The sequence below is a fragment of the Halichoerus grypus genome, chromosome 3, assembly GCF_964656455.1.
Source record: "Halichoerus grypus chromosome 3, mHalGry1.hap1.1, whole genome shotgun sequence".
In the NCBI taxonomy this organism is placed as follows: domain Eukaryota; kingdom Metazoa; phylum Chordata; class Mammalia; order Carnivora; family Phocidae; genus Halichoerus; species Halichoerus grypus.
In genome coordinates, this window is record NC_135714.1 from 169491768 (window position 1) to 169518980 (window position 27213).

The 27213-nt window shown below is 42.5% G+C and overlaps 1 protein-coding gene across 4 annotated transcripts; it reads left to right on the forward strand.

Annotated features, from left to right (window-relative positions):
* The first annotated feature begins 201 nt into the window (after positions 1–201).
* On the forward strand, positions 202–17311 carry CHRNA6 (cholinergic receptor nicotinic alpha 6 subunit). Of its 4 annotated transcripts, none has more exons than XM_036102335.2 (6): positions 202–652; positions 2344–2483; positions 12291–12335; positions 13418–13527; positions 13607–14597; positions 16185–17311. In XM_036102335.2, the coding sequence occupies exons 1-6, from the start codon at positions 574–576 to the stop codon at positions 16314–16316; spliced, it is 1497 nt and encodes a 498-aa protein (XP_035958228.1). In that variant the 5' UTR covers positions 202–573; the 3' UTR covers positions 16317–17311. The 4 variants fall into 4 exon arrangements, with proteins under 4 accessions (XP_035958228.1, XP_035958229.1, XP_035958230.1 ...); XM_036102336.2 differs by having other exon boundaries at positions 13619–14597; XM_036102337.2 differs by lacking the exon at positions 12291–12335.
* Positions 17312–27213: the final 9902 nt, after the last annotated feature.

Consider the following 27213-nt stretch of genomic DNA (forward strand, 5'->3'; position numbering starts at 1 on the left):
GTCAGATGAAACCAGATGAGTGCTGCTCGAAGCCACACTTATTAAGACAGGAAAGGAAACTCCTATTTTAGGAAGTTTTCTAATGACAAGGCTAAGCCTTGATTAACCAGAGAACTCAGTGAACAGAACACACTGTCTGGCACCCAGCACCTGCTTCCCTTGGACTTGGGGCTCAGTCAGAGGGTGTTTCTTCCCCCCAAGGAGGACTGCTGAGACTGTGCTACGGAAAGCTCGAAGCCAGGCGATGTTTTCCATCCTCCCTCGGTCCTGCCTGCCCAGTGCTCCCTCACTGCTTCTCTTCACTGGTCTTGCACGAAGACAGATCTAGGGTGACAGGAAAGTGATGACTCATCTGACATCAGATTGAGTCCTTTTTATTTGCCCTTTTGTTGGCCTCAGGCTCTGATATTGGGAACATCTGTATTGCGCTTGTGAATGTTTTTATTGCACAGAAGAAACACGTGGATTGCAGTGGAACTCTGATGATTTAAAGGTCTGATGCGTGTGGCTGTCTGGTAGCTCTGTTTTCCACACTCCTTTGACTAGAAAAATAAATCAAAGTGTGTTTTAGTCATGCTGACCAGCAAGGGCCAGGGACTACTTCCCTTTGGTTTGTGTCTCTGGTTGTATATATTCATGCCTTGCTTGAAAGGTAGGTTTTATTTCTGCTTTATCTCATATCCTCTTTTCAGCTACATGTGTTTGCTCTTCTTTTCTAGTTGTGCTTGATTGAGCAGAGATGAGATATTCGATGTCTGAATATGTAGAGGGTCTGCAGAGGAATTACTGCAGTTATAACTGATAATTAATCTATTTCTTACTGGGTAGGTTTAACATGTAACATGAGATTTAGGGGGTGGGGTGGGGAGGACAATGAAACCTTGTAAACCATACCTTATTTTATTGTCCCACTAAAAATATGGTGATAATAATGATGCAGTTTTCTATCCATCTTTGCCATGGGTATATTCACCTGATTTATTTGTATTTGTATTTAATATATATATATTTTTAACTGTGATTTTTTTGTTAGCTGATACTATGACTTATTCCGTGAACCCTTCCATTTTGAAGGTAATCATCATTGTTTTGGGAAGCATGTCATATTACTGTGCTGGAATGTGTCCTAAGAGTAAGATATTCATTTTAAAGTTAAGCCTTGGAAACAGACAGCTGCTATTCTGTGGAAGAAAACCACATTTCCACGTGCTGGTGGCTTTGCGGGGGCTTGCTTTTCAAGACTCATGGAGGGCTTATCTACAGCGTCTGGGGGTGGGGGTGGGAATGGGGTAATGGAGAGAATTGTTTCTTGTCTGTTTTATGTAAAAATATTTCTACCATTATTGATTATAGTGGCAAGAGTGCTGTTTTACATTTAAAATTGTTCTTTCCTGCTGAAAGCTCAGTTTCAGTGTTTCCAAGTGCATTTGTCAAACTACTCTTTATTTAGTGATACAACAGCTATTTTTTGTTCATTTTTGCAGAATGAGTTTTCAGTCCCTTTAACTTTCTTTCTTTCAGGGTATAAATCCCTCTGGGAAATTTGTAGAACAGTATGTCAGATGTCAAATCTGGCTTCTATAAGGGAAAATATAGAGGGGTATTAATGAAATGAATTATGTCGAATGAAGGCAAGTAACCTACTTTTAATGCATTCTTGGAAAAATACAGACATACACATTAAGCTATTTAAAATTTAGTGACTGAAATGCTGTTATTTAAGAACTAATTTTGAATTCTTTTAAAACTATTTAAATAAGTTTGCCTCAAAAACCTTGCACTTACACAAATCTCCAAAATAATTGAATTCAAAGCTGACTTTCAAAAGGAGTATGGCTTGTTAAGATAAGATTACTAGTTATTTCAGTTTGCTTGGTGAAGTTTCCCCAGCTAAGCACCTCACTGGTTGTAGAAACAGGTAGTTGGATCAGCGTTTTGAGAAGAAAGGGCAGGACGCTTCCTTAATAACCAGAGCAGTAAGATCGTGAGCTCTCCTCGGTGACATAAGCAACAATCGGAGTTCATGCCATCCCCTTACATGTGTGGGGCATTAGACTTTTAAAAGTGCTCTTGCCAATATTATTTTATTTGATATCACAGTAGTTCTGGGACGTATGCATTCCCCTTTTATCTTCAGGGCAGAGGTGACCAACGGAGGCCCAGAGGTACAGGGTACATGGGCACAGGGGCAGTCTGCCTGGGTGCACAGAACGCAGGGGCAGGAGGCTCCGTTGGCTTGGACACCCCACTGCCCGCGTCACTGGGTGATGGCAGCTGCCAGGACCTCCCCGTCCGCAAGCGCCCTCTCGCTTCTCTAACTCTTCCCTCTGTTTGGCCACGCAGGCTCCGCAGGCTGCGCATCTGAAGAGAGACTCTTTCACAAACTGTTTTCTCACTATAACCAGTTCATCAGGCCTGTAGAAAACGTTTCTGATCCCGTCACCGTGCATTTTGAAGTGGCCATCACACAGCTGGCCAATGTGGTAAGTGCTGCCAGCTCGCTGCCTGTTCTCCGAGAAACCCTGACTCTGCGGTGGGGGTGGGGAGCGGAGCAATTCCCGACATTGTCCTAGTTATCGTATAGGGTAAATATAGAAATTTTAAAAACACGAATAAACACACATCTGCATGAGCACTGGCCCTGCAAAGCCCTCCGGTTGGGAAGAAGACACTTCCCCATTGATGCTGTAATTACTCACATCAAGGCAGTGTCTTTCTGGAAGTGCTTTCAGAGCGAGTTTATGAAACAAAGAGGCGAAGGGGAAGTTGAAGGGAGAATACAGAGGGAGCTAACTTCATTGTGCACCTATTATGCACCAGTCACTGCGTCTACACTTAGTGGCTGTCATCTGCATTTTATAGCTGGAGGGAAGCTCAGTTAAGCAAACTTCTTAAGGTGGTACGACTAAAACATGGTGGAACTGAGATCTTAATCAAACCTGTCCGACTCCAAAGCTTATGTTTTTTTCACTCCATAAAAAAAGAATGGCTTTAAGTCTTCTACATTATGCAAGAAAGAAAAAAAAAATCACCTTCTTTCATATAGAATTCCATCCAGCCCTGAAAAAACAGATGGGAACTTGGAGTTCTTACTTTAATTTATTGCTACTATGTTCAAGGGCAAGTAGGACTGCAGTTCTTTTTTTTTTTTTTTTTTAAGATTTTATTTATTTATTTGACAGAGAGAGAGACAGCGAGAGAGAGAACACAAGCAGGGGGAGTGGGAGAGGGAAAAGCAGGCTTCCTGCCGAGCAGGGAGCCCAGTGTGGGACTTGATCCCAGGACACTGGGATCATGACCTGAGCCGAAGGCAGATGCTTAACAACTGAGCCACCCAGGTGCCTGACTGCAGTTCTTTTTGAATAATCTTCATACCCTAGTTGGCAGGAAGGAGGTAGTGAGACCTGATATTATAACATAGAGCAGAGTTCTGACTCCAAGACATGGGACGGGGCTTGGACCAAATTCCAGGAATAGGCAGGCTCAGGAAGTCGGGGGAGCATAAGCATCTGCAGAGAGACAAGAGTGCACAACAAAGGGAGCCCCTTCATCAGTCCCAGCCAATGGGTAAAGAAGGAGCCCTCCGTCCTCCTAGGCTTTGCCCCTTGGGAATCAGTGGTGGCTCTCAAGGTTCACTGGGGAAAGACCTTCATTACAGATGTGAAGTCAGGGCCCACGATATTTCTCCAGTCCATGCTTCCTGGTGGACGAGGCTGACCATGGCCTGGTCCTCTGGCTTCTGGCCCGGTCCTCTGGCTTCTGGCCCAAGGTGGAAATATGTATATACTGGTACATATTCGTTTAAAAAAAGTCACATGTTGGGCGCCTGGGTGGCTCAGATGGTTAAGCGTCTGCCTTCGGCTCAGGTCATGATCCCAGGGTCCTGGGATCGAGTCCCGCATCGGGCTCCTTGCTCAGCGGGGAGCCTGCTTCTCCCTCTCCCTCTGCTTGTTCTCTCTCCGTCTCTCTCGCAAATGAATAAATAAAAATCTTTAAAAAAAAAAAAAAAGTCACATGTTTTCTTTTGCTTAGATGGACCCACTCATTCATTTAAAAAATATTTATTTGGTACTATTCTGATCCTCTCTACCCCCAAAGAGTGTTATACTGGTTACTGGCCTCTTACTGGGCTGGGAGCCATAATTTGCTGTGGATTGGGTTGTTATAAAGTTTCACCTAAAGTCAGTCTATTTCACTGTACTTCAAATTCATGGTTGATATACCCTTTCAGGACATTGTTCTGAGGATGGTGGGTGGGGACGGCAGATTACAGATTTTGACATTTGCATTTGGCTGCTATCAGAGATTTTAAAACATAACACGGCTTAAATAAAACAAGTTTATTTCTTTCTTATGTAACAGAAATCTAAAGGTTAACAGTTTAGGAGGTTTACCCCAGGTGGCTTCATGGTGTTACTGATTGCACCACTGTGTTGGGTTGCTCAGGTTAGACACTGCACAACATCCAGGGGATGCCAATCACATGGACCATGATGCTTAAAGCATAAACCGTGCATGGTGGCAGTGAGCAAGGTTCCCATCTTTCTGTTTCATCATCTGCTTTCTTCCCTCAGTGTTGGCAAGGTAACTGCTGATTTCACTCATCATATTCACACCCTTGGTAATAAGCAGGAGGAAGGGAGAAGGGCACATAACAGACATCTGTGACTTCCTTGAGGAGTTTTCTTAGAAGTCCTACTAACATCCTTGGCTTCCTATCTCACTGACAACCTCTAGCTGTAAGGGAGACTTAGGAAATTTAGTTTTTTAAGTTGAATTTTATTTACTGAAATAATCGTAGATTCATATGTAGTTGTAAGAAATAATAGAAAGATCCTTGTACACTTTGCCCAGTTTCCCCAGTGGCACCCACTAATATGTCTTCCATTTCTAAAATTTTGTCATTTCGAGAAAGTTATATAAAAACGGAGTAATATAGTATGTAATCTTGTGGGATTGGCTTTTCCACTCAGTATAATTTTCTGGACACTCATGCCAGTTGATTGTATCAATAGTTCATTTCTTCTTGGTGCGGAGTAGTATTCCGTGGTACTTAGGCACTGCAGTTTATTTCACTTTTCATTGGTTGAAGAACATTTGGGTTGATTCCAGTTTTGTTCTATTACAAATAAAAGTGCTATGTACATTTGGGTATAGGTTTTTGTGCGAATGTAAATCTTTTTCTCTGGGATAAACCTCCAGGTGTGCAATTGCTGGGTCATGTGGTAGTTGCATGTTTAGTTTTTTTAAGAAACTGCCAAAATGCTTTCCAGAGTGGATCTATCCTTTTTCGTTCCTACCAGCAATATATAAGTGATCCAGTTTATCCCCATCTTCACCAATATTTGGTGCTGTCACTATTTTTTATTTTAGCCATTCTAATAGGTATACAATGATATCTCATTGTAGTTTTTTTTTTTTTTTTAAAGATTTTATTTATTTATTTGAGAGAGAGAGAATGAGAGAGAGCACATGAGAGGGGGGAGGGGCAGAGGGAGAAGCAGACTCCCCGCCGAGCAGGGAGCCCGACGCGGGACTCGATCCAGGGACTCCAGGATCATGACCCGAGCCGAAGGCAGTCGCTCAACCAACTGAGCCACCCAGGCGCCTCATTGTAGTTTTAATATGCATTTTCCTAATGACTAATGATATAGAACATCTTTTCATGGGCTTATTTTCCATCTGTATATCCTCTTTGGTGAAATGTTTGTTCATGGTTTTTTGCCCATTTTCTAATTGGATTGTTTGATTTTTTTTTTTTTTAACTGTTCAATGTTGAGAGTTCTTGCTATATTTTAGATACTAATGCTTTGCCAGATATGTGGTTTGTAAATACAGTTGACCTTTGAATAATGCAGGGGTTAGGGGTGCCAGCCCCTACCATAGTCAAAATTCTTCATATGACTTTTGACTCCTCCAAAACCTAACTATTAATGGTCTACTGTTGACCTGAAGCCTTACTGATTACATAAACACTTGATTAACACGTATTTTATATGTTATGTGTGTTATATTCTGTATTCTTACAATAAAGGAAGAGAAAATAAAATGTTATTAAATCATGAGGAAGAGAAAATACATTTACAGCACTGTGCCATCGAAATTCTCCGTGTCAGTGGGCCTGCACAGTTCAATCCTGTGTATTCAAGGGTCAGCTATATTTCACCCTAGTTTGTAGCTTCTCTTTTCATCTTTTTCATGTGGGCTTTCACTCAAACTTTTCCATTTTGATGAGGTCCAGTTTTCAATTCTTCCTTTTATGTGTTGTGCTTTTGATATTAAGCCTAAGAATTCTTTGCCTAATTACAGATCCCAGAGATTTTCTTTTATTTTTTTTCTTAAAGCTTTATTTATGTTTTACATTTAAGACTGTTATCCATTTTGAGTTAATTTTTAATTTTTGTATAAAATGTGAGGCTTGTTCTTTTGGGCAGGGGGTGGTCTGTGGTGTCTAATTGCTCCAGAATCATTTGTTGAAAAAGCTATCCCTTTTTCCATTGAGTTGGCTTTGCACCTTTGTGAAAAATCAGTTGAGTGTATTTGTGTGGGTCTATTGCAGGGTCCTCTGTTCCATCCCATTGATCTCTGTGACTAGCCCTCCACCAATACCACCCAGTCTTGATTGCTGTAGCTGTATAGTAAGTCTTTTTTTTTTTTTTAAGATTGATTTATTTATTTGAGAGAGAGAGAGAGCAGAAGCAGGGAGAGGGGCAGAGGGACGGGGGAGGCAGACTCCCCACTGAGCAGGGAGGCTGCGGAGGGCTTGATCCCAGGATCTGAGCTAATGGCTGACATTAACCAGCTAAGCCACCCAGGCACCCAGTAAGTCTTAGTATTGGCCAGAGTGATCCCTGCCACCTTATTCTTCTTTGTCAAAATTATATTAGCTATTCTGGGGCTTAAGCCTTAGAAGAAGCTGCCTATATATACAAAAAACCTTGCTGGGATTTTGAAAGGAATTGTATTACATCTATAGATTAATTTGGGGAGAAGTGACATTTTCACTGTTGTATAATCTTCCAACCCATGAATGCAAGATATTTCTCCATTTATTTAGCTCTTTTTTTCATCAGCATTCTGTAATTTTCAGCATACAGATCCTGTTTATGCATTATTATGTGAATATGTAAGTATTTTGTTTTATTTGAAGCAATTGAAAATAATGTGCTTTTAATTTTGGTTTCTCCATGTTCATTGTTAGTATATGGAAATTAAATTGATTTTTTTATATTGATCTTGTATCCTGAGATCTTGCTGAACTCACTTATTAGTTTCAGTATTTTTATAGATTCCATGGATTTTCTATGTAGGCAACCATGTCATATGCAAATAGAGATAGTATTATTTCTTCCTTTTTAATCTGTGCCTTTTTTCCCCTTTTTCTTGCCTTATTGCATTGATTAGAATTTCTAGTACTGTGTTGAATAAAAGTGGTGAGAGTGGACATCTTTGCCTTGTTCTCAATCTTAAGGAAAAAGCATTCAGTCCTTCACCATTTAGTATAATGATAGCTGTAGGCGTTTTATAGAGGTTTTCATTAAGTTGAGGAAGTTCTTTATTCCCAGTTTTCAGAGAGTTTTTATCATGAGTTGATGTTGAATTTTTGTTAAATGCTTTTTCTGCATCAATGGATATGGTCACATAATTTTTCTTCTTTACCTTGTTGATATGGTAAATTACATTGATTGATTTTTGAATGTTGAACCAGTCTTACATCTCATTTAATCATGGTGGATAACTTTTTATATATTGTTGGATTCAGTTTGCTCTGTAGTTTTCTTTTTTTGTACTGTCTTTGGGTTTTGTGTCAGGATAACACTTCATAAAAAATATTTGGAATTGTTCCATCCTCTTCTATGTTCTGGAAGAGATCGTATAAAATTGATATTAGTTCTTCTTTATATAGTTGGTAGAATTCTCCAGGGGAACTTACTAGGTCTAGAGGTTTCTTTTCCAGGAGTTTTTAACTATAAATTCAATTTTTAAAAATGGCTATAGGCTATTCAGACTGTCAATTTCATCTTCTTTGAATTTGGATAATTTGTGGCTTTTGAGGTTTTAATCCACTTCTTTTAAATTTTTGAATGTATGATAAAGTTGTTTATAGTATTGTCTATTCTTTGTAATGGCTACAGGATCTGTGGTGCTCCTATTTCATTTCTGATGTTGGTGAGTTGTGTCTTTGTTTTTATTTTTGTCAATCTTGCTACAAGGTCATCAATTTTGTTGTTTTTTCCCCCAAAGAATCAGTTTTTGTTTCACTGATTTTTCTCTATTGTTTTCCTTTTCAATTTTATTGATTTCTACTCTTTTTTTTAAAAGTTTATTTATTTATTTAAGTAATCTCTACATCCACCTTGGGGCTCGAACTCACAACCCCAAGATCAAGATTTGCATGCTCCAATGATTGAGCCAGCCAGGTGCCCCATAATTTCTACCTTTATCTTTATTTTTCCTTCCTTATGCTTGCTTTGGGTTCATTTTGTGCTTCTTTTTCCAATTTCTTGAAGTAGAAACTTGGATTATTGATTTGAGACCTTTCCTTATTTATAATGTAAGCATATAATGCTACAATTTTATTTTCAGCACTGTTTTTTAGCTATGTCCTTCATGTCTTGATATGTTGTATTTTGATTTTCATTTAGTTCTATGTATTTTTAAAAATCTCCTTTGAGGGGCACCTGGGCGGCTCAGTCGGTTAAGCATCTGACTCTTGATTTCGGTTCAAGTCATGATCTCAGGGTTGTAAAATCAAACCCTGCATGGGACTCTGTGCTCAGTGCAGAGTCTGCTCGGGATTCTCTTTCTCCATCTCCCTCTGCCCCTCCCCCTGCTCATGTGCACGCACGTGTTCTTTCTCTCTCAAATAAATAAATAAAATCTTTAAAAAAAAATCTCCTTTGAGACATCCTCTTTGACCCATGGATTATTTAGAAGAGTATTGTTTAGTTCCTATGGGTTTAGAGATGTTCCTGTTGTCTTTTTGTTATTGATTTCTAGTTTGATTCCATTATGGTCAGAAAACACACTGTATGTTTTCAATTCTTTTAAATTTTATGAGGTTTATTTTATGGCCCATGATAAAAATGTGGTTTATTATCTTGGTTAATATTCCATGCATGCTTGAAAAGTATGTGTATTCTGCTGTTTTGAGTGAAGTGTTCTATATATGTCAGTTAGATCCTGTTGATTGATTATGTTCTTCAGATCTTCTCTATTTTTGCTGATTTTCTGTCTAGTGGTTCTATTGGGTGCTAAGGGAGGTGGAGTTGAAGTCTCCAACTATAATAGGGGGTTTGTTCCTTCTTTCAGCTTTATCAATTTTTGTTTCATGTAATTGAAGACTATTGTTTGGTGTGTATACAGTTAGGATCATTATGTCTTCCTGGTGAATTGATCCTTCTAGCATTATGTAATGTCCCTTGTTGCCTATACTAACTGTTTTTTCTGAAGTCTACTTTGTCAGATATTAATGTAGCCATTCTTATTGGTGTATTAGAGGCCACCTGTTCTCGGGTGGGGCACCAAAAGTCCCTGTGGATCATATTCATTGTTGTCCTTGAGCCATGGTGAGCTCTGGGGATGGCTTGTGATGCAGGACAGCCAGGATGCACAACCACCAACTCCCTTCTCAAAGTCTCTAGGCCTCTTGCTGCTCTACCTAGAAGTGTTTTTGCTGCCATACAGAATGACTCTGGCCACAGAGTTTTCTGGGTGGATGATCTTTCAATGTTAGAGCACGTCTGCTGTCCCCCCAACAGCGATTCAAGACAAAGCCCCTGTCTAGTGTTTTGATGGCCTCCCATACCTGAAATGACAAACTTAAAGGCCTTTCAAGTGTAGTCCACCTGGCCTTTCTGATCTCAGTCTCCGCCGCTCTGGAAGCTAATCAATTTGAAATTGTAACTCCAATCCTTTGCTGCAGGCAGGCTTCCAACTAATTTATTTTCCCAGGAAAGAGATACAGGGCAATGGTCCCATGTGGAATGGTATTGTGGGCCTCTGGCCTCCTCCAGCTGGGCTGTCTGATGGTAGTGCCCATGACCAGCAGTGTGGTTTGGAATTGGGTGGAGAACAAGACTTGCCAGAACAAGTCCTGATCCATAAAGTTGGCTGACGCCCCTGAGGATGTCCACACCACACGGAGCCTCACCAGCCTGTGGATGTGTTGGGGGGGAGACAGAGATATTGTCGGGATGATATTGCCAACAGATTTGAGTGATTTGAACACAGTGTACTAGTTCACAGTGTACACTAGTTCTATCAACACAGTATACTAGTATACAGAGAGGATGCAGTCTTTGGAAGATGCTTAAGACATTTACCCTTAAGACCTTCCTGGACTGCATCGTTAGTCCATTCCTGATTGGCAGCCAACGGATTTATTGACATGGCCTCTGCTGGAATCTATAGGTCACAACATGACCTCATAAGCAGAAGGCATCAGCCTTAGGCTTGGGTGATTATAAAGCCATGGACTGCTTGGTCAATGGATAGGTATAGCCTCTTTTTTTTTTTTTCTTTTCCTGGCTAATAGGAAACCATGAATGTAACTCCTTCTGTTGACCTTTTAAAACCCTGGGGCTTACTATGACTTGACACAAACCCATTTGAAGGAGGAAGCTTGGCAGGGGAGGTTGTAAAGTACAGAGCAGCTCAGTGAAAAAGAGCCGGTTGGTGTCTGAGTCCTGGCCACAGCTCTGTCAACTACAATTGAATTCATTTGCTCTGGGGGTGTCCATGTGTCTTGTAAAGCAAGGTTGGTACTTTTTTTTTTTTAAGATTTTATTTATTTATTTGAGAGAGAGAGCAAGAGAGAGAACACAAACGATGGGGAGGGGCAGAGGGAGAAGGAGAAGGAGACTCCCCACTGAGCAGGGAGCCCGACATGGGGCTCGATCCAGGACCCCGAGATCATGACCTGAGCCAAAGGCAGACACTTAACCTACTGAGCCATCCAAGTGCCCCAGTTGGTAAGTTTTGGGAACGCATTGTTGGCCACTGGGAACACCCAATACCTTCCAAGCTGTTGTGCTGTAAGGTTGTTGAAAGTTCTGGATATGTCTTCAGTTGTTTTCCCACTGAAGGCTGGTAGCTGCTTAGGAACACATTATATTTGGGATTTTGGCCTGAAATGTTTTCTTCCTGATAGCTCCATGACTCTTTTCAGGCCACTTAGGTACCGGCTTAAACTACGTCCTCAGAGAAGCCTTCTTTGACCATTCTGTCTAAAACAGATGTGTGAGCACATACGTATGCACACATACACACATGCACACACACACCACTCCATCCCTCTCTATTTTTCTTCACAGGACTTATAACTATCATACATTATATTATGTATCTATTATTGATTTTTTTGTCTCCCCAGTTAACAGTTTAGACACATGAAGGTAGGGAATTTTTCCACCTGTTTACTGCTGCAGTCCCAGCATTTATAGAGCACATAATAAGTACTCAATAAATATTCAAGTAATGAATGATTGAAGCAATCAGCATGGCTTGGATGAGAACTGGGATGTGTTGCAATGGAGTGGTAGGTCCCAGCTGGAAAACTCCACGGTGAACTGAGGCTGACCTTTCAAGGGGCAATTGGGCTCAGGACTCAGAGCCTAGAGAGTGCTGAGCACAGTTGAGGAAGGGAGGTTTTCAAGGACTGGGGACGAAGATGGTAAAATCAATGAACCAGGGTCTGATACCCATCACCATCTGCAGTTCTTTCCCTCCCTCCTTCCCACCGCCCCTTCTCTTCCTTCTTTCATGGAGTCAGAAACCTTTACAGGCTGTGGTGATCAGAAAGGCTTCACAAGGGGTGCTGGGTGGCTCAGTCAGTTAAGCAGCTGCCTTCAGCTCAGGTCATGATCCTGGAGTCCCGGGATTGGCATTGAGCCCCTTGTCGGGCTCCCTGCTCAGCGGGGAGTCTGCTTCTCCTTCTCCCTCTGCTCCTCCCCCTGCTCGTGCTCTCTCTCACTCTCTCTCAAATAAATAAATAAAATCTTTAAAAAAAAAGGAAAAAAGGAAGGTTTCACAGAAGAGGTGAGACTCAAATCAGATTTGAAAGACAGTCTTTAAGCCACATTTTCTCTCAGAGTCAACAGGGTTGGAACCAGATGTGAAAATATCATATTTCTGGTTGTATTTTTAAGTTGCTTTTTCAGTCCTCTTTGTTTTCCTCTGTTAGTATAAATAACTCAGATTTGGCTCTCTCTTATTATAATTCTTGTTCTAAGATCCACCTTAATTAGCAAGTACATTTAAGGCTAAAAAATATTATTTCTTTTTCCCAGGATGAAGTAAACCAGATCATGGAAACCAATCTGTGGCTACGTCACGTATGTGTCCTTCCTTTGGACGTGTCTTACTCATGTGCCAGGCTAACAATGTCTAATGGATAAATTTCACTAGCATTCCCTCTTTCCATCTCCAAATTATGACAGAGCATAAAATATTATCTGTCTCCGAAGCCTAAAATTCAGCTCTGATAACAGCTGCTTGCTGCAAACTTCACAGGTGCAGAAACATAGTGATAAAGTTCTCTGGGACACAGAGACCCGTCCCTTCTGGTTTCTGCCCTCAAGTCTCCTATTTTTATCTGTAACTTGAGCCCCAGAGTCAGATGCTTGCCCACTCTTTGATCCTGTTGCACCAGGCCTAAGGAAGTCAGGAACTGAATATGAGAGCCCCTGGGTTAGATTCCCACTAGCGGGTTTTATCAGTTATACCATCTCATGCGTCCTTCTTGCCTTGATCTTTTACACAGACTTTGTAACAAACTCATCATCGTACACTTAAACTATCTTTTTAATATTAGAAATGAGTTGCTACTCCAGTGTGAATATAGTCTATGGAACATAGAAGTTGAATTTATAAACTTGGCCAGCTAATTAATAATCAATAGTTAATTATCTAAGTCATATTTGCCAAAATCAGCTCAGCTACCTAGCCCCCTATTCCACATGGATTTATTCTCTCAACTTTTGGTAGAAACCAATGTATTCTTGGGCGCCTGGGTGGCTCAGTTGGTTAAACTTCTGCTCAGGTCATGATCCCAGGGTTGAGGGATCGAGTCTGCATTGCTCCCTGTTCAGCGAGGAGTCTGCTTCTCCCTCTGCCCCTTCCCCTGCTTGGTCTCTCCTTCCCTCCCTCTCTCTCACACACACACACAAAAAGAAAGAAACCAATGTACTTTTTATTTATTTTTTTAAGTAGGCTCCATGCCCAGTGTGGGGCTTGAACTCATGACCCTGAGATCAAGAGTTGCATGCTCTACTGACTGAGCCAGCCAGGTGCCTTCTAATGTACTCTTTAAATTAGAACTTACTTTTTCAAAAAAACCCTGCTAAACGAACATAGAATTAACATTGGAAGAAAGTTACTAAGAATTTTTTATTCAACTGACTTCTTCTGCCTTTAGATCTGGAATGATTATAAATTGCGCTGGGACCCAGTGGAATATGATGGCATTGAGACTCTACGTGTTCCTGCGGATAAGATCTGGAAGCCTGACATTGTTCTCTACAACAAGTATGGGCTTTTGGCAGCAGTCGTCTCTTTCCAAAGTTGCCTTCGGTACAGCAAAGGGGGTGTTACTAATGGTGTCTAGTTTATTTTGCAGTGCTGTTGGCGATTTTCAAGTCGAAGGCAAGACAAAAGCTCTTCTTAAATATGATGGCATGATAACCTGGACTCCTCCAGCTATTTTCAAGAGTTCCTGTCCTATGGATATCACTTTTTTCCCTTTTGATCATCAAAATTGTTCCCTGAAATTTGGTTCCTGGACATATGATAAAGCTGAAATTGATCTTCTAATCATTGGATCTAAAGTGGATATGAATGATTTTTGGGAAAACAGCGAATGGGAAATTGTTGATGCTTCTGGCTACAAGCATGACATAAAATACAACTGTTGTGAGGAGATATACACAGATATAACCTATTCTTTTTACATTAGAAGATTGCCGATGTTTTATACCATTAATCTGATCATCCCCTGTCTCTTTATTTCATTTCTAACCGTGCTGGTCTTTTATCTTCCTTCTGATTGTGGTGAAAAGGTGACACTTTGTATTTCAGTTCTGCTTTCTCTGACTGTGTTTTTGCTGGTAATCACGGAAACCATCCCGTCCACGTCTCTTGTGATCCCACTGGTGGGTGAGTACCTACTGTTCACCATGATCTTTGTCACCCTGTCCATTGTGGTGACTGTGTTCGTGTTGAACATACATTATCGCACCCCAACAACACACACCATGCCCAAGTGGGTGAAGACGGTTTTCCTCCAGCTGTTACCCCAGATCCTGATGATGAGGAGGCCTCTGGACAAGATGAGGGAGACAAGTTCTGATAAAAACTCCAAAGGCATTTCCAGGAGGTCTACCAAAGTCAACTTTGATCATTGCAGAGAGACCAAAGTTCCTAAAGCATGCTGCCGCTGTCCTAAATCAAGTGAGCTTGCCGCCGGCAAGAGAAGATTAAGTCATCAGCCTTTACAATGGATGACTGAGAATTCAGAGCGCTCGCCTGATGTCGAAGATGTAATTAATAGTGTTCAATTCATAGCAGAAAACATGAAGAGCCAAAATGAAACAAAGGAGGTAGGTACCTGGCTCTGCTGGCCTGTCCACCCGTAGCAGGCTTACAGGCACTTTATAGAGCAGGGCGGATCTTCAGTGTGAGTTCTGTTTCCAAGAGGGTCAGGGAGCATTACTCTAAGACCGAGCTTGGTTATTATGCAGTTATGGGTGAAGTGGCCTGGGGGTTGGGTGGAGTAAACCATAGTCTCATTGCAAACCTCCACCTCTGGAAATGTTAACTCCAGTGAAATCTGGTTAAAATAAACATTCAGGACAACCTTGGTTAATGAAAGTGTTTCTTAAAAACAGTGGCAGGGGGAAGGGTGAATGGGGAGATCTGCCCCTCCGAGCAGCCTGCAGTCTGAGAGTACTGGGGGAGGGGAATGAGTCTGCGATTCCAACCCCACTTATTCTACAGGAGAGGGATTTAGGTATGGACTGAATGAGCCTCAGGGATATTTTTAGCATCAACATAGTCTGCTTTTGTTGCCCAGAATAGCAGCAAGGACCTCCCCCAGCCTCCAAAGAGAGAGCTCAAGAAAATCATGCCAGTTTTCCCTTTCATCTGGATGACTAGCTGAGGGCATCTGAAAACCTGTGTCAGGTGTCTGGGTTTGACCTCATACCGCAGCTGCCGGCATCCGTATCTCCTAGTGAAAGGTTGTCTCGAGACCCGAAGTCTGCCCCATTGGTGCATGGGATGATCCTGTGATTGCGAGTCACAAGGCAGGGGTGGGGGATGTATCATGGGACAGGTGAGCCCAGAACTGTACCTTCATGGTGACACCTTCATAAAATGGAGGGAAGAGTTGTTGACTTAAACACCACTGGGTAGGGCCCTCAAGACACCACCTGAGACGTAGGCCTCAGGCATAAGTTGGAGGCATAATCAATTGGAAGCCAGAATCTGGAAGTGTTACAGGATTTTTTCCTCCATCGGTGCCCGCGGTTCTTGGTCACGTTGCTGTTTTAATCTGATTGACCCTCCCCGTGCCTGTCGTCCAATCAGGTTTCTGTCACATGGGAAAGGGTGGAGGGCTCCTTCCAGGGTGTGGTAAAATCCTTTTAAGGGGGGTTCCTTTTAGGGCGAAGGGGGGGCTGGTCCCCGCCTGCCTGCCTTCCAACTATACTTGATCAGAACGACATGAGAAATGCAATGAACGCCCCACAACCAGCATGACTTTGCAGCCTAGAGGGCTGCCTATTCCTGAGAAGGGGGCCCTCCATCATTCCTCACGTCCTGCACCCCCTGCCCCAAACCCATTTCCCAGACTTGCCAAGGAGTCAAAATATCCAGTGGTGCCAATGGCAAAAGTTGAGCTATCTGAGCAAAAGTTGAGCTATCTCGGGAATGCTTTTTGCAGGAGAAGCCCCTTGTGCCCACTGGGTAGCCGTCTGCCTGAGGCACAGAAGGGCGCGTCCACGCTCTTCGAAGTCCTGTGAGCTCTACAGGCGACATGGCTCAACCAGGTTAAAACCAATATTTGCTTTAAAAATGGCCAGGGAAGTCTTCTTTGAAAAGGAAGCAGCTTATTTATGAGACAAAGCACATTCCCTATGGTTTCAATATATTTTTTAAATTTTTTTTACTTTTTGTTTGCCTTTCAGGTAGAAGACGACTGGAAATACGTGGCCATGGTGGTGGACAGGGTATTTCTTTGGGTGTTTATAATTGTCTGTGTGTTTGGAACTGCGGGGCTATTTCTACAGCCGCTGCTAGGGAACACAGGAAAGTCTTAAGGATGTATTTTCCTTTTAGCTTTTGAAACTTACAGATGCTGTATTTATTCTTTGTTCCCGACCATCAGGAAAGGGATATAAAGCTTTCCATTCAAGTCCCCCATATACTGAAGCTGATGGCTAGATGGAAAAAGAGGACTTTATTGCAAATCAGGAGGCTGAATGCCCTCCTTTGTAGCACGGAGGAGTACTTTAAGATGTTTTATAAACACTGGAGCCCAGAGTTGGCAGCACCCACAGGCTTCTCTTCTCTGTACATGTCTGACTCCCAGGGACACGAATGACCCATAATACAGTGAACCATGTAATCAACATCAAGCCATGCTAAAAAGGGGTACTCTCGTACCTCCAGTTTCCACTGCTTATCATCCAGACAGGAAACTCCAGCTTGTACCTTGCAGCAGCGCTTAGGAACTATTACACGCTTGCTTTCTTAGGCATGCCTCTGGGTTGTACTCAGACACGTCAGCATTATTTTATATATTAACTGGCAAAAAGTAATAGCAGGTCATCAGGGTATATCTCAGCAGGCTGCGTCTAATTAGCATTCATCGGGCAAGAAACTGGAGTGGTAACCCAGCACTGTGCTGGGCATTGAGAAGGCAACAAAATAGGTCCTGTCCGCAAGTGCTTGCAGCTTTTTGGGAAAAGTCATAAACACCAAGATCTCCGGGACCAGGTAGCGCGTGGGGAATGTGACTAGAGCAGCTGGAGTAGGAGAGCTCGACATGCTGTGGCCACGCAAACGTGAAGTAACTTCTGCTGTGGGTTAAAGAGCTGGCTGCTCTTGTCAGCTGTTTCCATTTGTTCGTTGTAGCTGAGACTCCAGATGAAGTTATTTCTTCTGTAAGAAATTGTATTCTGGTACCTTTTGGAGCAATACCTTTTCTGAGAGGGACACTTTGGGAATTCTGTTTCATTCCACTCTAATTTATCTTCATATTTGTTATATTTAAAAAATGTATTTCAAAGCAGAAAAAAATAAATCTACTTAACAAAGGCACTCCTTTTGTTCTTGCCTTTCCCCATCTCGTCCTCGTCTGTGCATGCACATAATTTTACACTTCAATTTTACCTTTCAATTTTGTATTTTGCTGTTTTCTCAAAACATGTCAGCAGTATTTCTCCGTGATGTTACATAGCATTGAATGTGGGGTGTCCCTCTCGCGTGGGGGCCGGCGGCGCGTGGTGAGAGAATTCAAGGGCGGCAGAACAAGGGAGATGGCAGTTTATTGAATACACCTCAAGGGAGCTGCGGACAGGACAGCAGAGAGAGATTGTCTGCCATGAGGTGGTGCCGAGGGGCTCTAGGTATAGGGCGGAATGAGGGAGGCATGGAAACGAATAGGATTTTCCCTGTTTTGGTAACTGTGCCTGGGTGTAAGTAGCCCATTGGGCAGCTAGGGCCTATGGCCATTTCGAGGTGGGTCGCTTCCCGAGCCTGCTTGCACTCAGCCCGTGGTCAATGGGGGCCCTTGGGCCTTGCTTGGGTTTCCGTTGCTCAAGCCTGCGGCCTACCAGCGGCCTCTACATTGACCTATACTTTTTATGATTGCCTAATCTCCGTTGTGTTGATACACCAGAACTATTACCTCATGCTCTTTCTTTTTTTTTTTTTTTAAAGATTTTATTTATTTATTTGAGAGAGAGAATGAGAGAGAGAGAGCATGAGAGCAGGGAGGGTCAGAGGGAGAAGCAGACTCCCTGCTGAGCAGGGAGCCCGATGCGGGACTCGATCCTGGGACTCCAGGATCATGACCTGAGCCGAAGGCAGTCGCTTAACCAACTGAGCCACCCAGGCGCCCTCATGCTCTTTCTTCCTTGTCTATCTCAACCAGGAGCCTCAAGGCACTCTGTGGCACACCGGGCAGAGGTCGTGAACTTGAATTTCTCTGTTTTAAAGTATTTTTACTGCCTTTCATATTTGTGATCATATCTATATTTTTTATCTTTCTTACAATGGTTTGATCTACTTGATACCTTTTTTTTTTTTACTATTAAGCCAAATTGATATTTCATATTATTATTTTAAAAGTTTTATTTATTTTTTAAAAGACTTTATTTATTTGAGAGAGAGAGTACCAGCAGGGGAAGGGGTAGAGGGACAAATGGACTCCCCGCTGAGCACAGAGCCCAGTGCAGTGCAGCACAGAGACCTGAGCTTGAACCCAGTGTAACAGGAATTTTTTCTCCATTGGTGTCCGCGGTTTTTGGTCATGCTGCTTTGAAGAATGAAGATGTAGACCAGACAGAGTGGTGAACAGCAAAGCAAGGTTTATTGAGCGATAGAAAAGTGATAGTACAAAGCTCCAGAGGAGGGAGGGGACCCAAGAGGGTGGCCACCGGAATTTCTAGGTCTAGGGTTTTTAGGGCTTGTTGGTGGGCTGTTTTAATCTGATGAATCCCCCCCTGTGCCTGTCATCCAATCAGGTTTCTGTCATATGGGAAAGGGTGGAGGGCTCCTTCCAGGGTGGTGTAAAATCCTTTTAAGGTGGTTTCCTCTTAGGGTGGGGGGGGCCCCTTGTCCCCACCTGCCTGCCTTCCAACTATCCTTCATCACCAGGATCCTAAGATCATGAACTGAGTCGAAGTCAGACACTTAACTGACTGAGCCACCCAGGCACCCCTAAAAAGTTTTAATAGTGTTAAAATGCACATAACAAAATTCACTGTCTTCACCATTTTAAGTGTACGGTTCAGTGGTATTCACCACCATCCATCCACAGACCTCTTTCATCTTGTAAAACTGAAACTCTGTAGCCATTAACAGCAACTCATCCTGTTTCCAACACCCCCACTCTGTCTGCTACTGGCAACCACCCTTCCACTTTGTCTCTATGAATTTGACTACTTTAGGTACCTTATATGAATGGAATCATATAGGATTTGTCTATTTCTAACTGGCTTACCTCACTAAGTATAGTCTTCAAGGTTCATCCATATTGTAGTATGTGTCAGCATGTTTTTGCTTTTAAAAAATAATTAATTTTAATTTAAGTACAGCTGACATAAGAATTTATTTGCTTCTTGAGGCTAAATAATATTCCATTGTATGTACTTACAACATTTTGTCTAACCATTCATCCATCAATGGACATTTGAGTTTCTTCTACCTTTTAGCTATCAGGAATGATGCTGTTATGAATAGGTATGTACAAACATCTCTGAGTTTCCATTCTTTGGAGTATATATCCAGAAGTAGAATTGTTGGGTTATATGGCAGTTCTATTTTTAATTTTTTGAAGAGCCGCCATGCTGTTTTTCCACAGTGACTGCACCATTTTACATCCCCACCAATAGTGCACAAAGGTTCCATTTTCTCCACATCCTTGCCAACATTTGCTATTTTCTGCTTTTTTGCCCCCTTATAGCAGCCATCCCCGTGGGTGTGAGGTGATACCTCCTTGTGGTTTTGATTTTCATTCCCCTAATCATTGCATCTTTTCATGTGCTTACTGTACATTTGTATTTCTTCTTCTTCTTCTCCCCCCCCCCTTCTTCTTCCTCCTTTCTTCTTCTCCTTCTTTGCATATCTTTTTTTGGAGAAATGTATATTCAGGTCCTCTGCACTTTTAAAAATCAGGTTGTTTTCTGTTGTTGTTGAGTTGTAGGAGTTCTTACATATTCTGAACATTAACCCCTTATTAGATATAAAAACAAGACTTGTAAGAAATGCAAAGCAGGAAGATGGAAGGAAAATGCTCCCAGCCAGGAGCAGGGAGACCCCAATCCTGACTTCTTTACACATCCTTTTATACATGAACATACCTCAGACTTTCCAGCCCAACTTGCCAGAATTTGCTCAGTGACCCTCAGAGGAGAGAGGATCTTGTACTCACAGGTAAGCAAACCAGCAATATGAATTTAAAAGAAAGATAAGCATGTGAATAAAAGGGAAGTCACAGCGTTTGTTCAGAAGAACAAGGGGAAGCAAGGATTGAAAACTCATAGTCATGAAGACAGTAAAACATAAAGAATTCTTTGTTAACTGACATTTTTAACTTTTAGAATTGACTTGAAATTACCCTGGTTATGATTTCATTATCAGTATCTGTGTGTGTGTGTGAGTGGGTGCATGCGGCCCCGTGCGCATGCACACACTCACACAAGTGCACATGCGTGGGAGTGTCTGTGTACCTGAACTATAAGATCAGTGACTTTTTTTTTTTAAAGATTTTGTTTATTTATTTGACAGAGAGAGTGAGAGAGCACAAGCAGGGGGAGCAGGAGAAGGAGAGGGAGAAGCAGGCTCCCCGCTGTGCAGGGAGCCTGATGCGGGGCTCGATCCCAGGACCCAGGGATCATGACCTGAGCCGAAAGCAGACGCTTAACCATCTGAGCCACCCAGGTGCCCAAGATCAGTGACTTTTAGGGGTGGAATGGAACTCAGAGATTGTTTAGCCCAACTCTTTTTTTTTTTTTTAAATCTCAAAAGGTAGAGTGGCTTGCCCATGATCACACAGCTAACAGATTCCACATCTCCAGATTCTTTCCTCATTTCCCTGACCCCAGTACAATTCAGTGGCTCTTGTGAGAAGAGAATCACCTCAGCTGGTCCATCTTCTCCCCCCCAGCACCCCCACGCTTGCCTTACAAGGTGGGGGGAGCCTCTCACTGGCAGGAATCAGGAGGAAGACGTGTAATGTAAGTGAGTTGTCAACCAGGTTAGAGAGGTGAAGCTGCACATACTCCCTTATTTGGGGAAGGTCGTATTAGTGTCAAAGTTTATTTTAACAGTGACAGGGGATACAGGTATGGGCTTGGGTGCTTGAACTTCTGATTTTTAAAGAAAAACTAAAAATCCAGCTTTTTATATAAAGTCTCCTAGTTTTAAAGTGTGGCAACTAAGTTAAGAAACAAGAATAAAATCTTTGTGTTAGCCAAACGAGCCCAGTGTGCTGGGCCAGGAGTTTGTAGCAGGGCCAGGAGTTTGCAGCGTTGACTGAACAAACTGGGGCTTGATTCCTTCCGTTGGGTGAGGTCCTACCAGAGGGGACCAAGTCTGGGTGGAGGGAAGTGTGAGAAGTGGGAAGGGAGGAGGTGGACTTCGAGAACCAGGAGTCACCCTCTGAGGGCCTAGGGAGCATCTCCTTGGGATGCCTCCACCCAGCCGCAGCCCCTCACAGGGCCTAGCGTGTGCCTCCTGTGTGGGGTGAGGGGACGGGGCCACAAGAACAGCGGAACTACACCTGAGCATCTCCTTTTGCCCATCCCCCCCCCTTTTTTAAGGATTCCATTTATTTATTTGACAGAGAGAGAGAGACAGCGAGAGAGGGAACACAAACAGGGGGAGTAGGAGAGGGAGAAGCAGGCTTCCTGCTGAGCAGGGAGCCCAATGCGGGGCTCGATCCCAGGACCCTGGGGTCATGACCTGTGCCGAAGGCAGACGCTTAACCGACTGAGCCACCCCGGCGCCCCTGCCCATCCCCCCTTTTGACTTTGAACTGTCACCTGGCCCCTTCAGCAGTATCCAGCCATTCTGAACCAGAAATGCTATTGCGCCCCTTTTACACACACACACACACGCACACACATACACACACATTCCATTTCCAGTTGGTGTTGGAAAATGTCTAAAAGGACATTTTTGCTTGTCACAATGACTACTGTCACGTAAGGCCTGGGAGCTAGGATGCGAAGCATCCTGCCATGTGTGGGACAGGCCAGTGTAGAATCATCAAAATATCCATGAAGGCCTCTTATGAAAAAGCAGAGGCCTCCTGAGGGTCCCCGTTTGGGGCGCAGGCTGGGACAACACACGCTAAGCCGGCTTGTTTAGGGGCCGTCAGACAGCACGCCTCCCACCGCGAGCGCACCCTCAATGGGTACTTCTTGGTGGCAAGAACATCCTTTCTGCAGGACAAACAGTAGGTTGATCCTTCCTGCTCATGTCCCCTGAGGGTCGACTTCTGCCCGGGAAGGAGACCTTTACCTGTGAGCAGGGATGACTATAGTGCTTTCCTCATCGGGCTGTTTAGAAGGTTGCGAGTTAATCTTCATAATGTGTATTCTTTTTTGGTATGATTTTCCTTTTTATGCTGCATTCTTCGGGCCTGGCTGGATCTCCTTTGGCTGCCCACAGCTGGGACCACCCTTGAGCTCGGGGGTATATCTGATTTTACAACAGGCCAGGCTGCCCTGCCCGGACAACGGTCTCTCTGGGGTGGATGATACACCAGTGGATGTATTGTTGCTCTCGGCTAGTTTTCCCAAACCTAAGATTGTCCAGGAACCAAAGAAGTAATGTTACTTTTATTTTCACTATTATTTTATTGACATACTGAACAGAAAGTCTTAATACAAAGGAGGAATTCATACCAGGTTAAACATAAATGGTAGTCACCAGGGCGTTCATTAAACGAATTCACTTTAATACATAATAGTAGGTGCTCTGAGAAAGAATTATGACACCACCAAAGGTCCAACCTAGCATAAAAAATGTTACTCTTTGGAAATTGCAGTGTTCTAATGTAGCTGGTTAGAGACCATCTTTAAGGGGTCTATGGTGATATGTAAGAGTCTTTATAACTTTGCTGTGTGTCATAAGCTATACCACTATATTTACCCCTGGGTAGGGGGAGAGATCAGACGGTTATCATCTTGATCCAGGGATTAGTCTTAACACTGATGATGACCTACGGTACAATATGAACCACACAGCACAATCTATGACATATTCTGCCAAAAATATTTAACCAGAATTATGTTGTAACTTCCAATTTATGGGAAATAGAAGAAACAGAGGAATAAGCTAAATGACACCAAAAGCAAGTGACCAGATGAATCCCCAAAATGAGACATTCTTGGTGAAAATTGATCCGGTCCTTGCAACAAGTCAGAGACAAGAAAGAAATGGAAATACATTTAAGAGGCATAACACTATGGTTGAACCCTCTTTTAAACAAGCTGGCTACAAATTTAGGCTGTTCTTGAGATAGGGACTTGAATATGGAATCGTTATTTTTTCTAAGTATGATAACAGTATTTTAGACATTTTTCAACGTAGGAAAAAGTTTCTTTAAGGTGCATACTGAAAATTACACCCGCATGAACACACACACAGAGCTGGAAATACTGAGAGAGGCTGAGCAGGAGTACAAATTTGTCCTCATTTTAGACAAATTAAACAATCAAATTTTCTGGTGTTGGTTTAATTCATCAACAAATATTAATTAGGCCTTGGCCATGTACTCAGCTCTATTAGATGCTGTTGGGGATATAATGGATGATATGCTATGATATAACTAAAGGAAATAAAATTCACTTAATAAAATAATAGGGGACAATTACTTTCTACACTATCTAGCGGAGACTGAAAACACCATAGGCTTTCAGAGACAGGGAGCTTAATCAGGGCCACGTTCTGTGAAGGCTTCATGAGGTGGGGTGTGGGCAGAGATGTAAAGGATGAGGCCAATTTAGGATAGCTCTCTGTGTGTCCGCACAGCTGTGTGGCCCACATGCCCACACTTGTGATGGAGAGTTGTACGGGTTTCACACAATCCACTTGTTGGAAATAGTGAAAGAGGACTTCAACCACCTACTTCCATTCTGACCTCAGTCTGTACTTTCTGATTAAGTTCTTCTTTCCAGCATATCTCTTTTTTTTTTTTAAGGTTTTATTTATTTATTTGAGAGAGAGAGAATGAGAGAGAGAGCACATGAGAGGGGGGAGGGTCAGAGGGAGAAGCACACTCCCTGCCGAGCAGGGAGCCCGATGTGGGACTCGATCCAGGGACTCCAGGATCATGACCTGAGCCGAAGGCCGTCGCTTAACCAACTGAGCCACCCAGGCGCCCACCAGCATATCTCTTAACTCAGGCAAAAGACCCAGCTGCGGGCAAAGCATCCCTTGATGGGGACCGAAACCACTACCCCTCAAGCAACAATGGCAGCTGCTCTGACGTCAGCAAGACCCGGGGTGATTGACCCCAAGACAGTGATCGACTTGACCTCTACTGGCCACCTGCATGTACCCACTGACATTTGCCCCACATTTTCTTATATAAACCTGGAAGGATTTTCAGCACTTTGGAGACAGTCTTGGAGACCTCAGTCCACTGTCTTCCCAGTGTTGGCCTCACAGGAATGAATTCCGTTCTGGTTTTACCACCACTCGTCTCTCTACCTTTGTTTTATTTTGTTTTGTTTTTAAGATTTTATTTATTTGACAGAGAGAGAGAGAGAGAGAGAACAAGCCGGGGGAGCGGCAGGCAGAGGGAGAAGCAGGTTCCCCAGGGAGCAAGGAGCCCGATGTGGGACTTGATCCCAGGACCCTGGGATCATGACCTGAGCTAAAGGCAGATGCTTAACTGACTGAGCCACTCAGGCACCCTGTTTCTCTGCCTTTGGATTTTGTCAGTGGAGAATGGCCAAACCTGGTCTGCTTGGGACCCCCGGAGCCAGGTGCTGTTGGACCCTTGCCCCCCGGTTGCAATAGCAGGCAGGTTTTGCCCACAAAAGATTTTTCTTGTTATACATTTGAAATTAAAATTTCTTTGCTTTAAAGTTATCTTTTGTAGTTACTATCTTTGGGTTACTGTGATGTATAAATATTTATGCTTTCCGGTATTTGAAACTGTTATTGTGTCCTATCTTAAGCCGTGTGTACACATACAAATGTTTGACCTTTGCTGTATTTGTGTCTGGTCAGAAAGAGGCTTGCTGTGGAAAGTGTTTCATGTGGTATTTTTCAAAATTTAAAACTGAATTTGAATTTAAATGCATTTTTCTAAGATTAGTATTGTCATTTACCTAGCAAACTAATGAGTTAGATAAAGTTAAGTAATAAGTTAAAGTCAATAGTGTTCTCAATAAAAGGAAGAACAATGATTTGCCCTTTGAGTCCACAATCCGATCAGGGATTTAAGGCAGGGAATCCTTGATTTTCATCGCAACATATCCCTGCAAATCCTGTTCTAAAGCAGTGATAAAACAGATGACATTTCCCAAAGGAACAAAGCTATGATTAGAAGTTGTGTGGTTTAAAAATTGTGAAAATCTCCAAAGTATAGCATTTTAGAGCAGGAGAGAACCATGAGTCATAACCTTTAATTAACTGACCAGGAAACCAGAGGGCAAATGACCCACCCAAGGCCCCACAACCCACACACCTAGGTAATGTCTGGTCTAGAACCCAAGGTCCTAGTGCCCTGTATTTCACTTCACTATGGTGTTTCCCTTTTAAAAATCCGGTAAAATGTGCAGAAAAGTAATAGATATGAAGATCATACAAGGAGCCCAATGTTCTACAATGTGTGTGCATAGCACATAAAAATATAATTCTATTGTATAAAATTCAGTATCTATTGAAAAATGTACCAACCATATTAAATATTCCTTAAACACTTAAAAATACATAAAGGTGATTTCTGTTTTTGAATTTATAACTGCTTTTGAGGATGATTTGAATGGCATGAATCTCTCTACTAAAGCAGTCCAGGCTTTTCGAAAAAACTCTATTATTTCTGTTCACTATGGTCTGTGTTTGTTCTAAAATGAAAACAGATCTGGGCACTTTGTAGGCCTAGGAAAGGGAGCCATGCAAGACAGAAAGGGTAATTAAAGAAGCCATTTCCAGGAGGAGAGATCAAGGGCACAAGGGAAGGAGAGATTAGGTATGAAAAGGACAAGGGGATAGTTGGTGTGAACAGGATGGAGCTCTGACTGGAAGCAGGAGAAGCAGTTTGGAAACCAGTGCAGATGTCCAGAACACTGTAAACAGCCAGGTGTGAAGACTCCTATCAGTCCTCCTGCCAAATCTAACAACATATGTGGATCATTAACTTCAAGACATGCTTCACTTTTTTTGGGTCAATAATTAATATTTTATTATTGATAATTTTATTCCCAACAGAATCATCTTACCAGTCCCCATCATGTCCAGCATCCACCAGTCTGTGAAGTCAAGATTAATCAGAGTCCTTAAAAATAGGTCCACACCTTCTCATGGTAAAATGATTTTACAGTGTCCTAGTTTCTATATACAACTTCCATAAGGATTGAGATTTAGAAAAGATCAGCATAAAATGGCTGGCTGATGTGTTTCCTTTTTTTTTTTTTTTTGTCCTCCAAATCCTATTGATATATCAAAAGAAATGTAAAATGAATACATCCATAATAGCCCTGGAAAGTTGGCTGAGGTACCTTCATAGACCAGACTGGTGGGGAATGGCTGAAATATGTAGGACAGGAGGTCAGATTTATGATAAAACCTAACAGAACAGTGGAATTTTGGTCCCGTGAAGGAAAGATGGGACCACCAAAGAAATTATTTTCTTTCTAACAAAACCCCACAATAATTCTAAGATTATACACAGGGGAGACTTAAGATATAATTCCACTTTTCTTTGTGGCTTCCGTGGTCTGTCCCAGCTGGTGGACATTCTGACACAGGAGAAACCAGAGTGGGCTTTGGAGTCAGAGAAACAGTTTAGTGCCCCCAGATTATTTATGGCTGCCAAGAAGAAAGGGGTTCCTTGAATGTAGAAGATGAGCTAGTCACACACCCTAGAGAAATGCTTTCTTGGACACAGACAGTAAAGGAAAGCACCTGGAGCCTGGTGTCCTGTAATTAGAAATGGTTTCCACTGTCAGGTAAAGAAACAATATCAAAAATCAACAAACACTGGAGTAAAACTACCACAAAAGGCATTTTAAAAATCAGTAGAAGAATTAACTGCTGAAGAAAAATTATTAATGCAGACAACAGAAGGAGACTTAAGAACAACCACAATTAGTATTCCTCCAAGTTATTGCAGAGCATATGACATCCAAAAAGAAGAACCGAGTTCTTGGAAATCAAATACATGATTCTTTCACAAACAAATAAAACTTCACCTCAGTAGGTGGGCTGCATAGACAAAGACTGAATATCATATTAGTTAGCGGTATTATC

Bases quoted from the DNA above. Each gene is read 5' to 3' on its own strand.
- CHRNA6 (XM_036102335.2), top strand. From the start codon at position 574: ATGCTGACCAGCAAGGGCCAGGGACTACTTCCCTTTGGTTTGTGTCTC. The intron at 12,336-13,417 runs GTATGTGTCCTT...TTCTGCCTTTAG, and splicing joins CCAATCTGTGGCTACGTCAC to ATCTGGAATGATTATAAATT. The intron at 13,528-13,606 runs GTATGGGCTTTT...AATGGTGTCTAG, and splicing joins GACATTGTTCTCTACAACAA to TTTATTTTGCAGTGCTGTTG.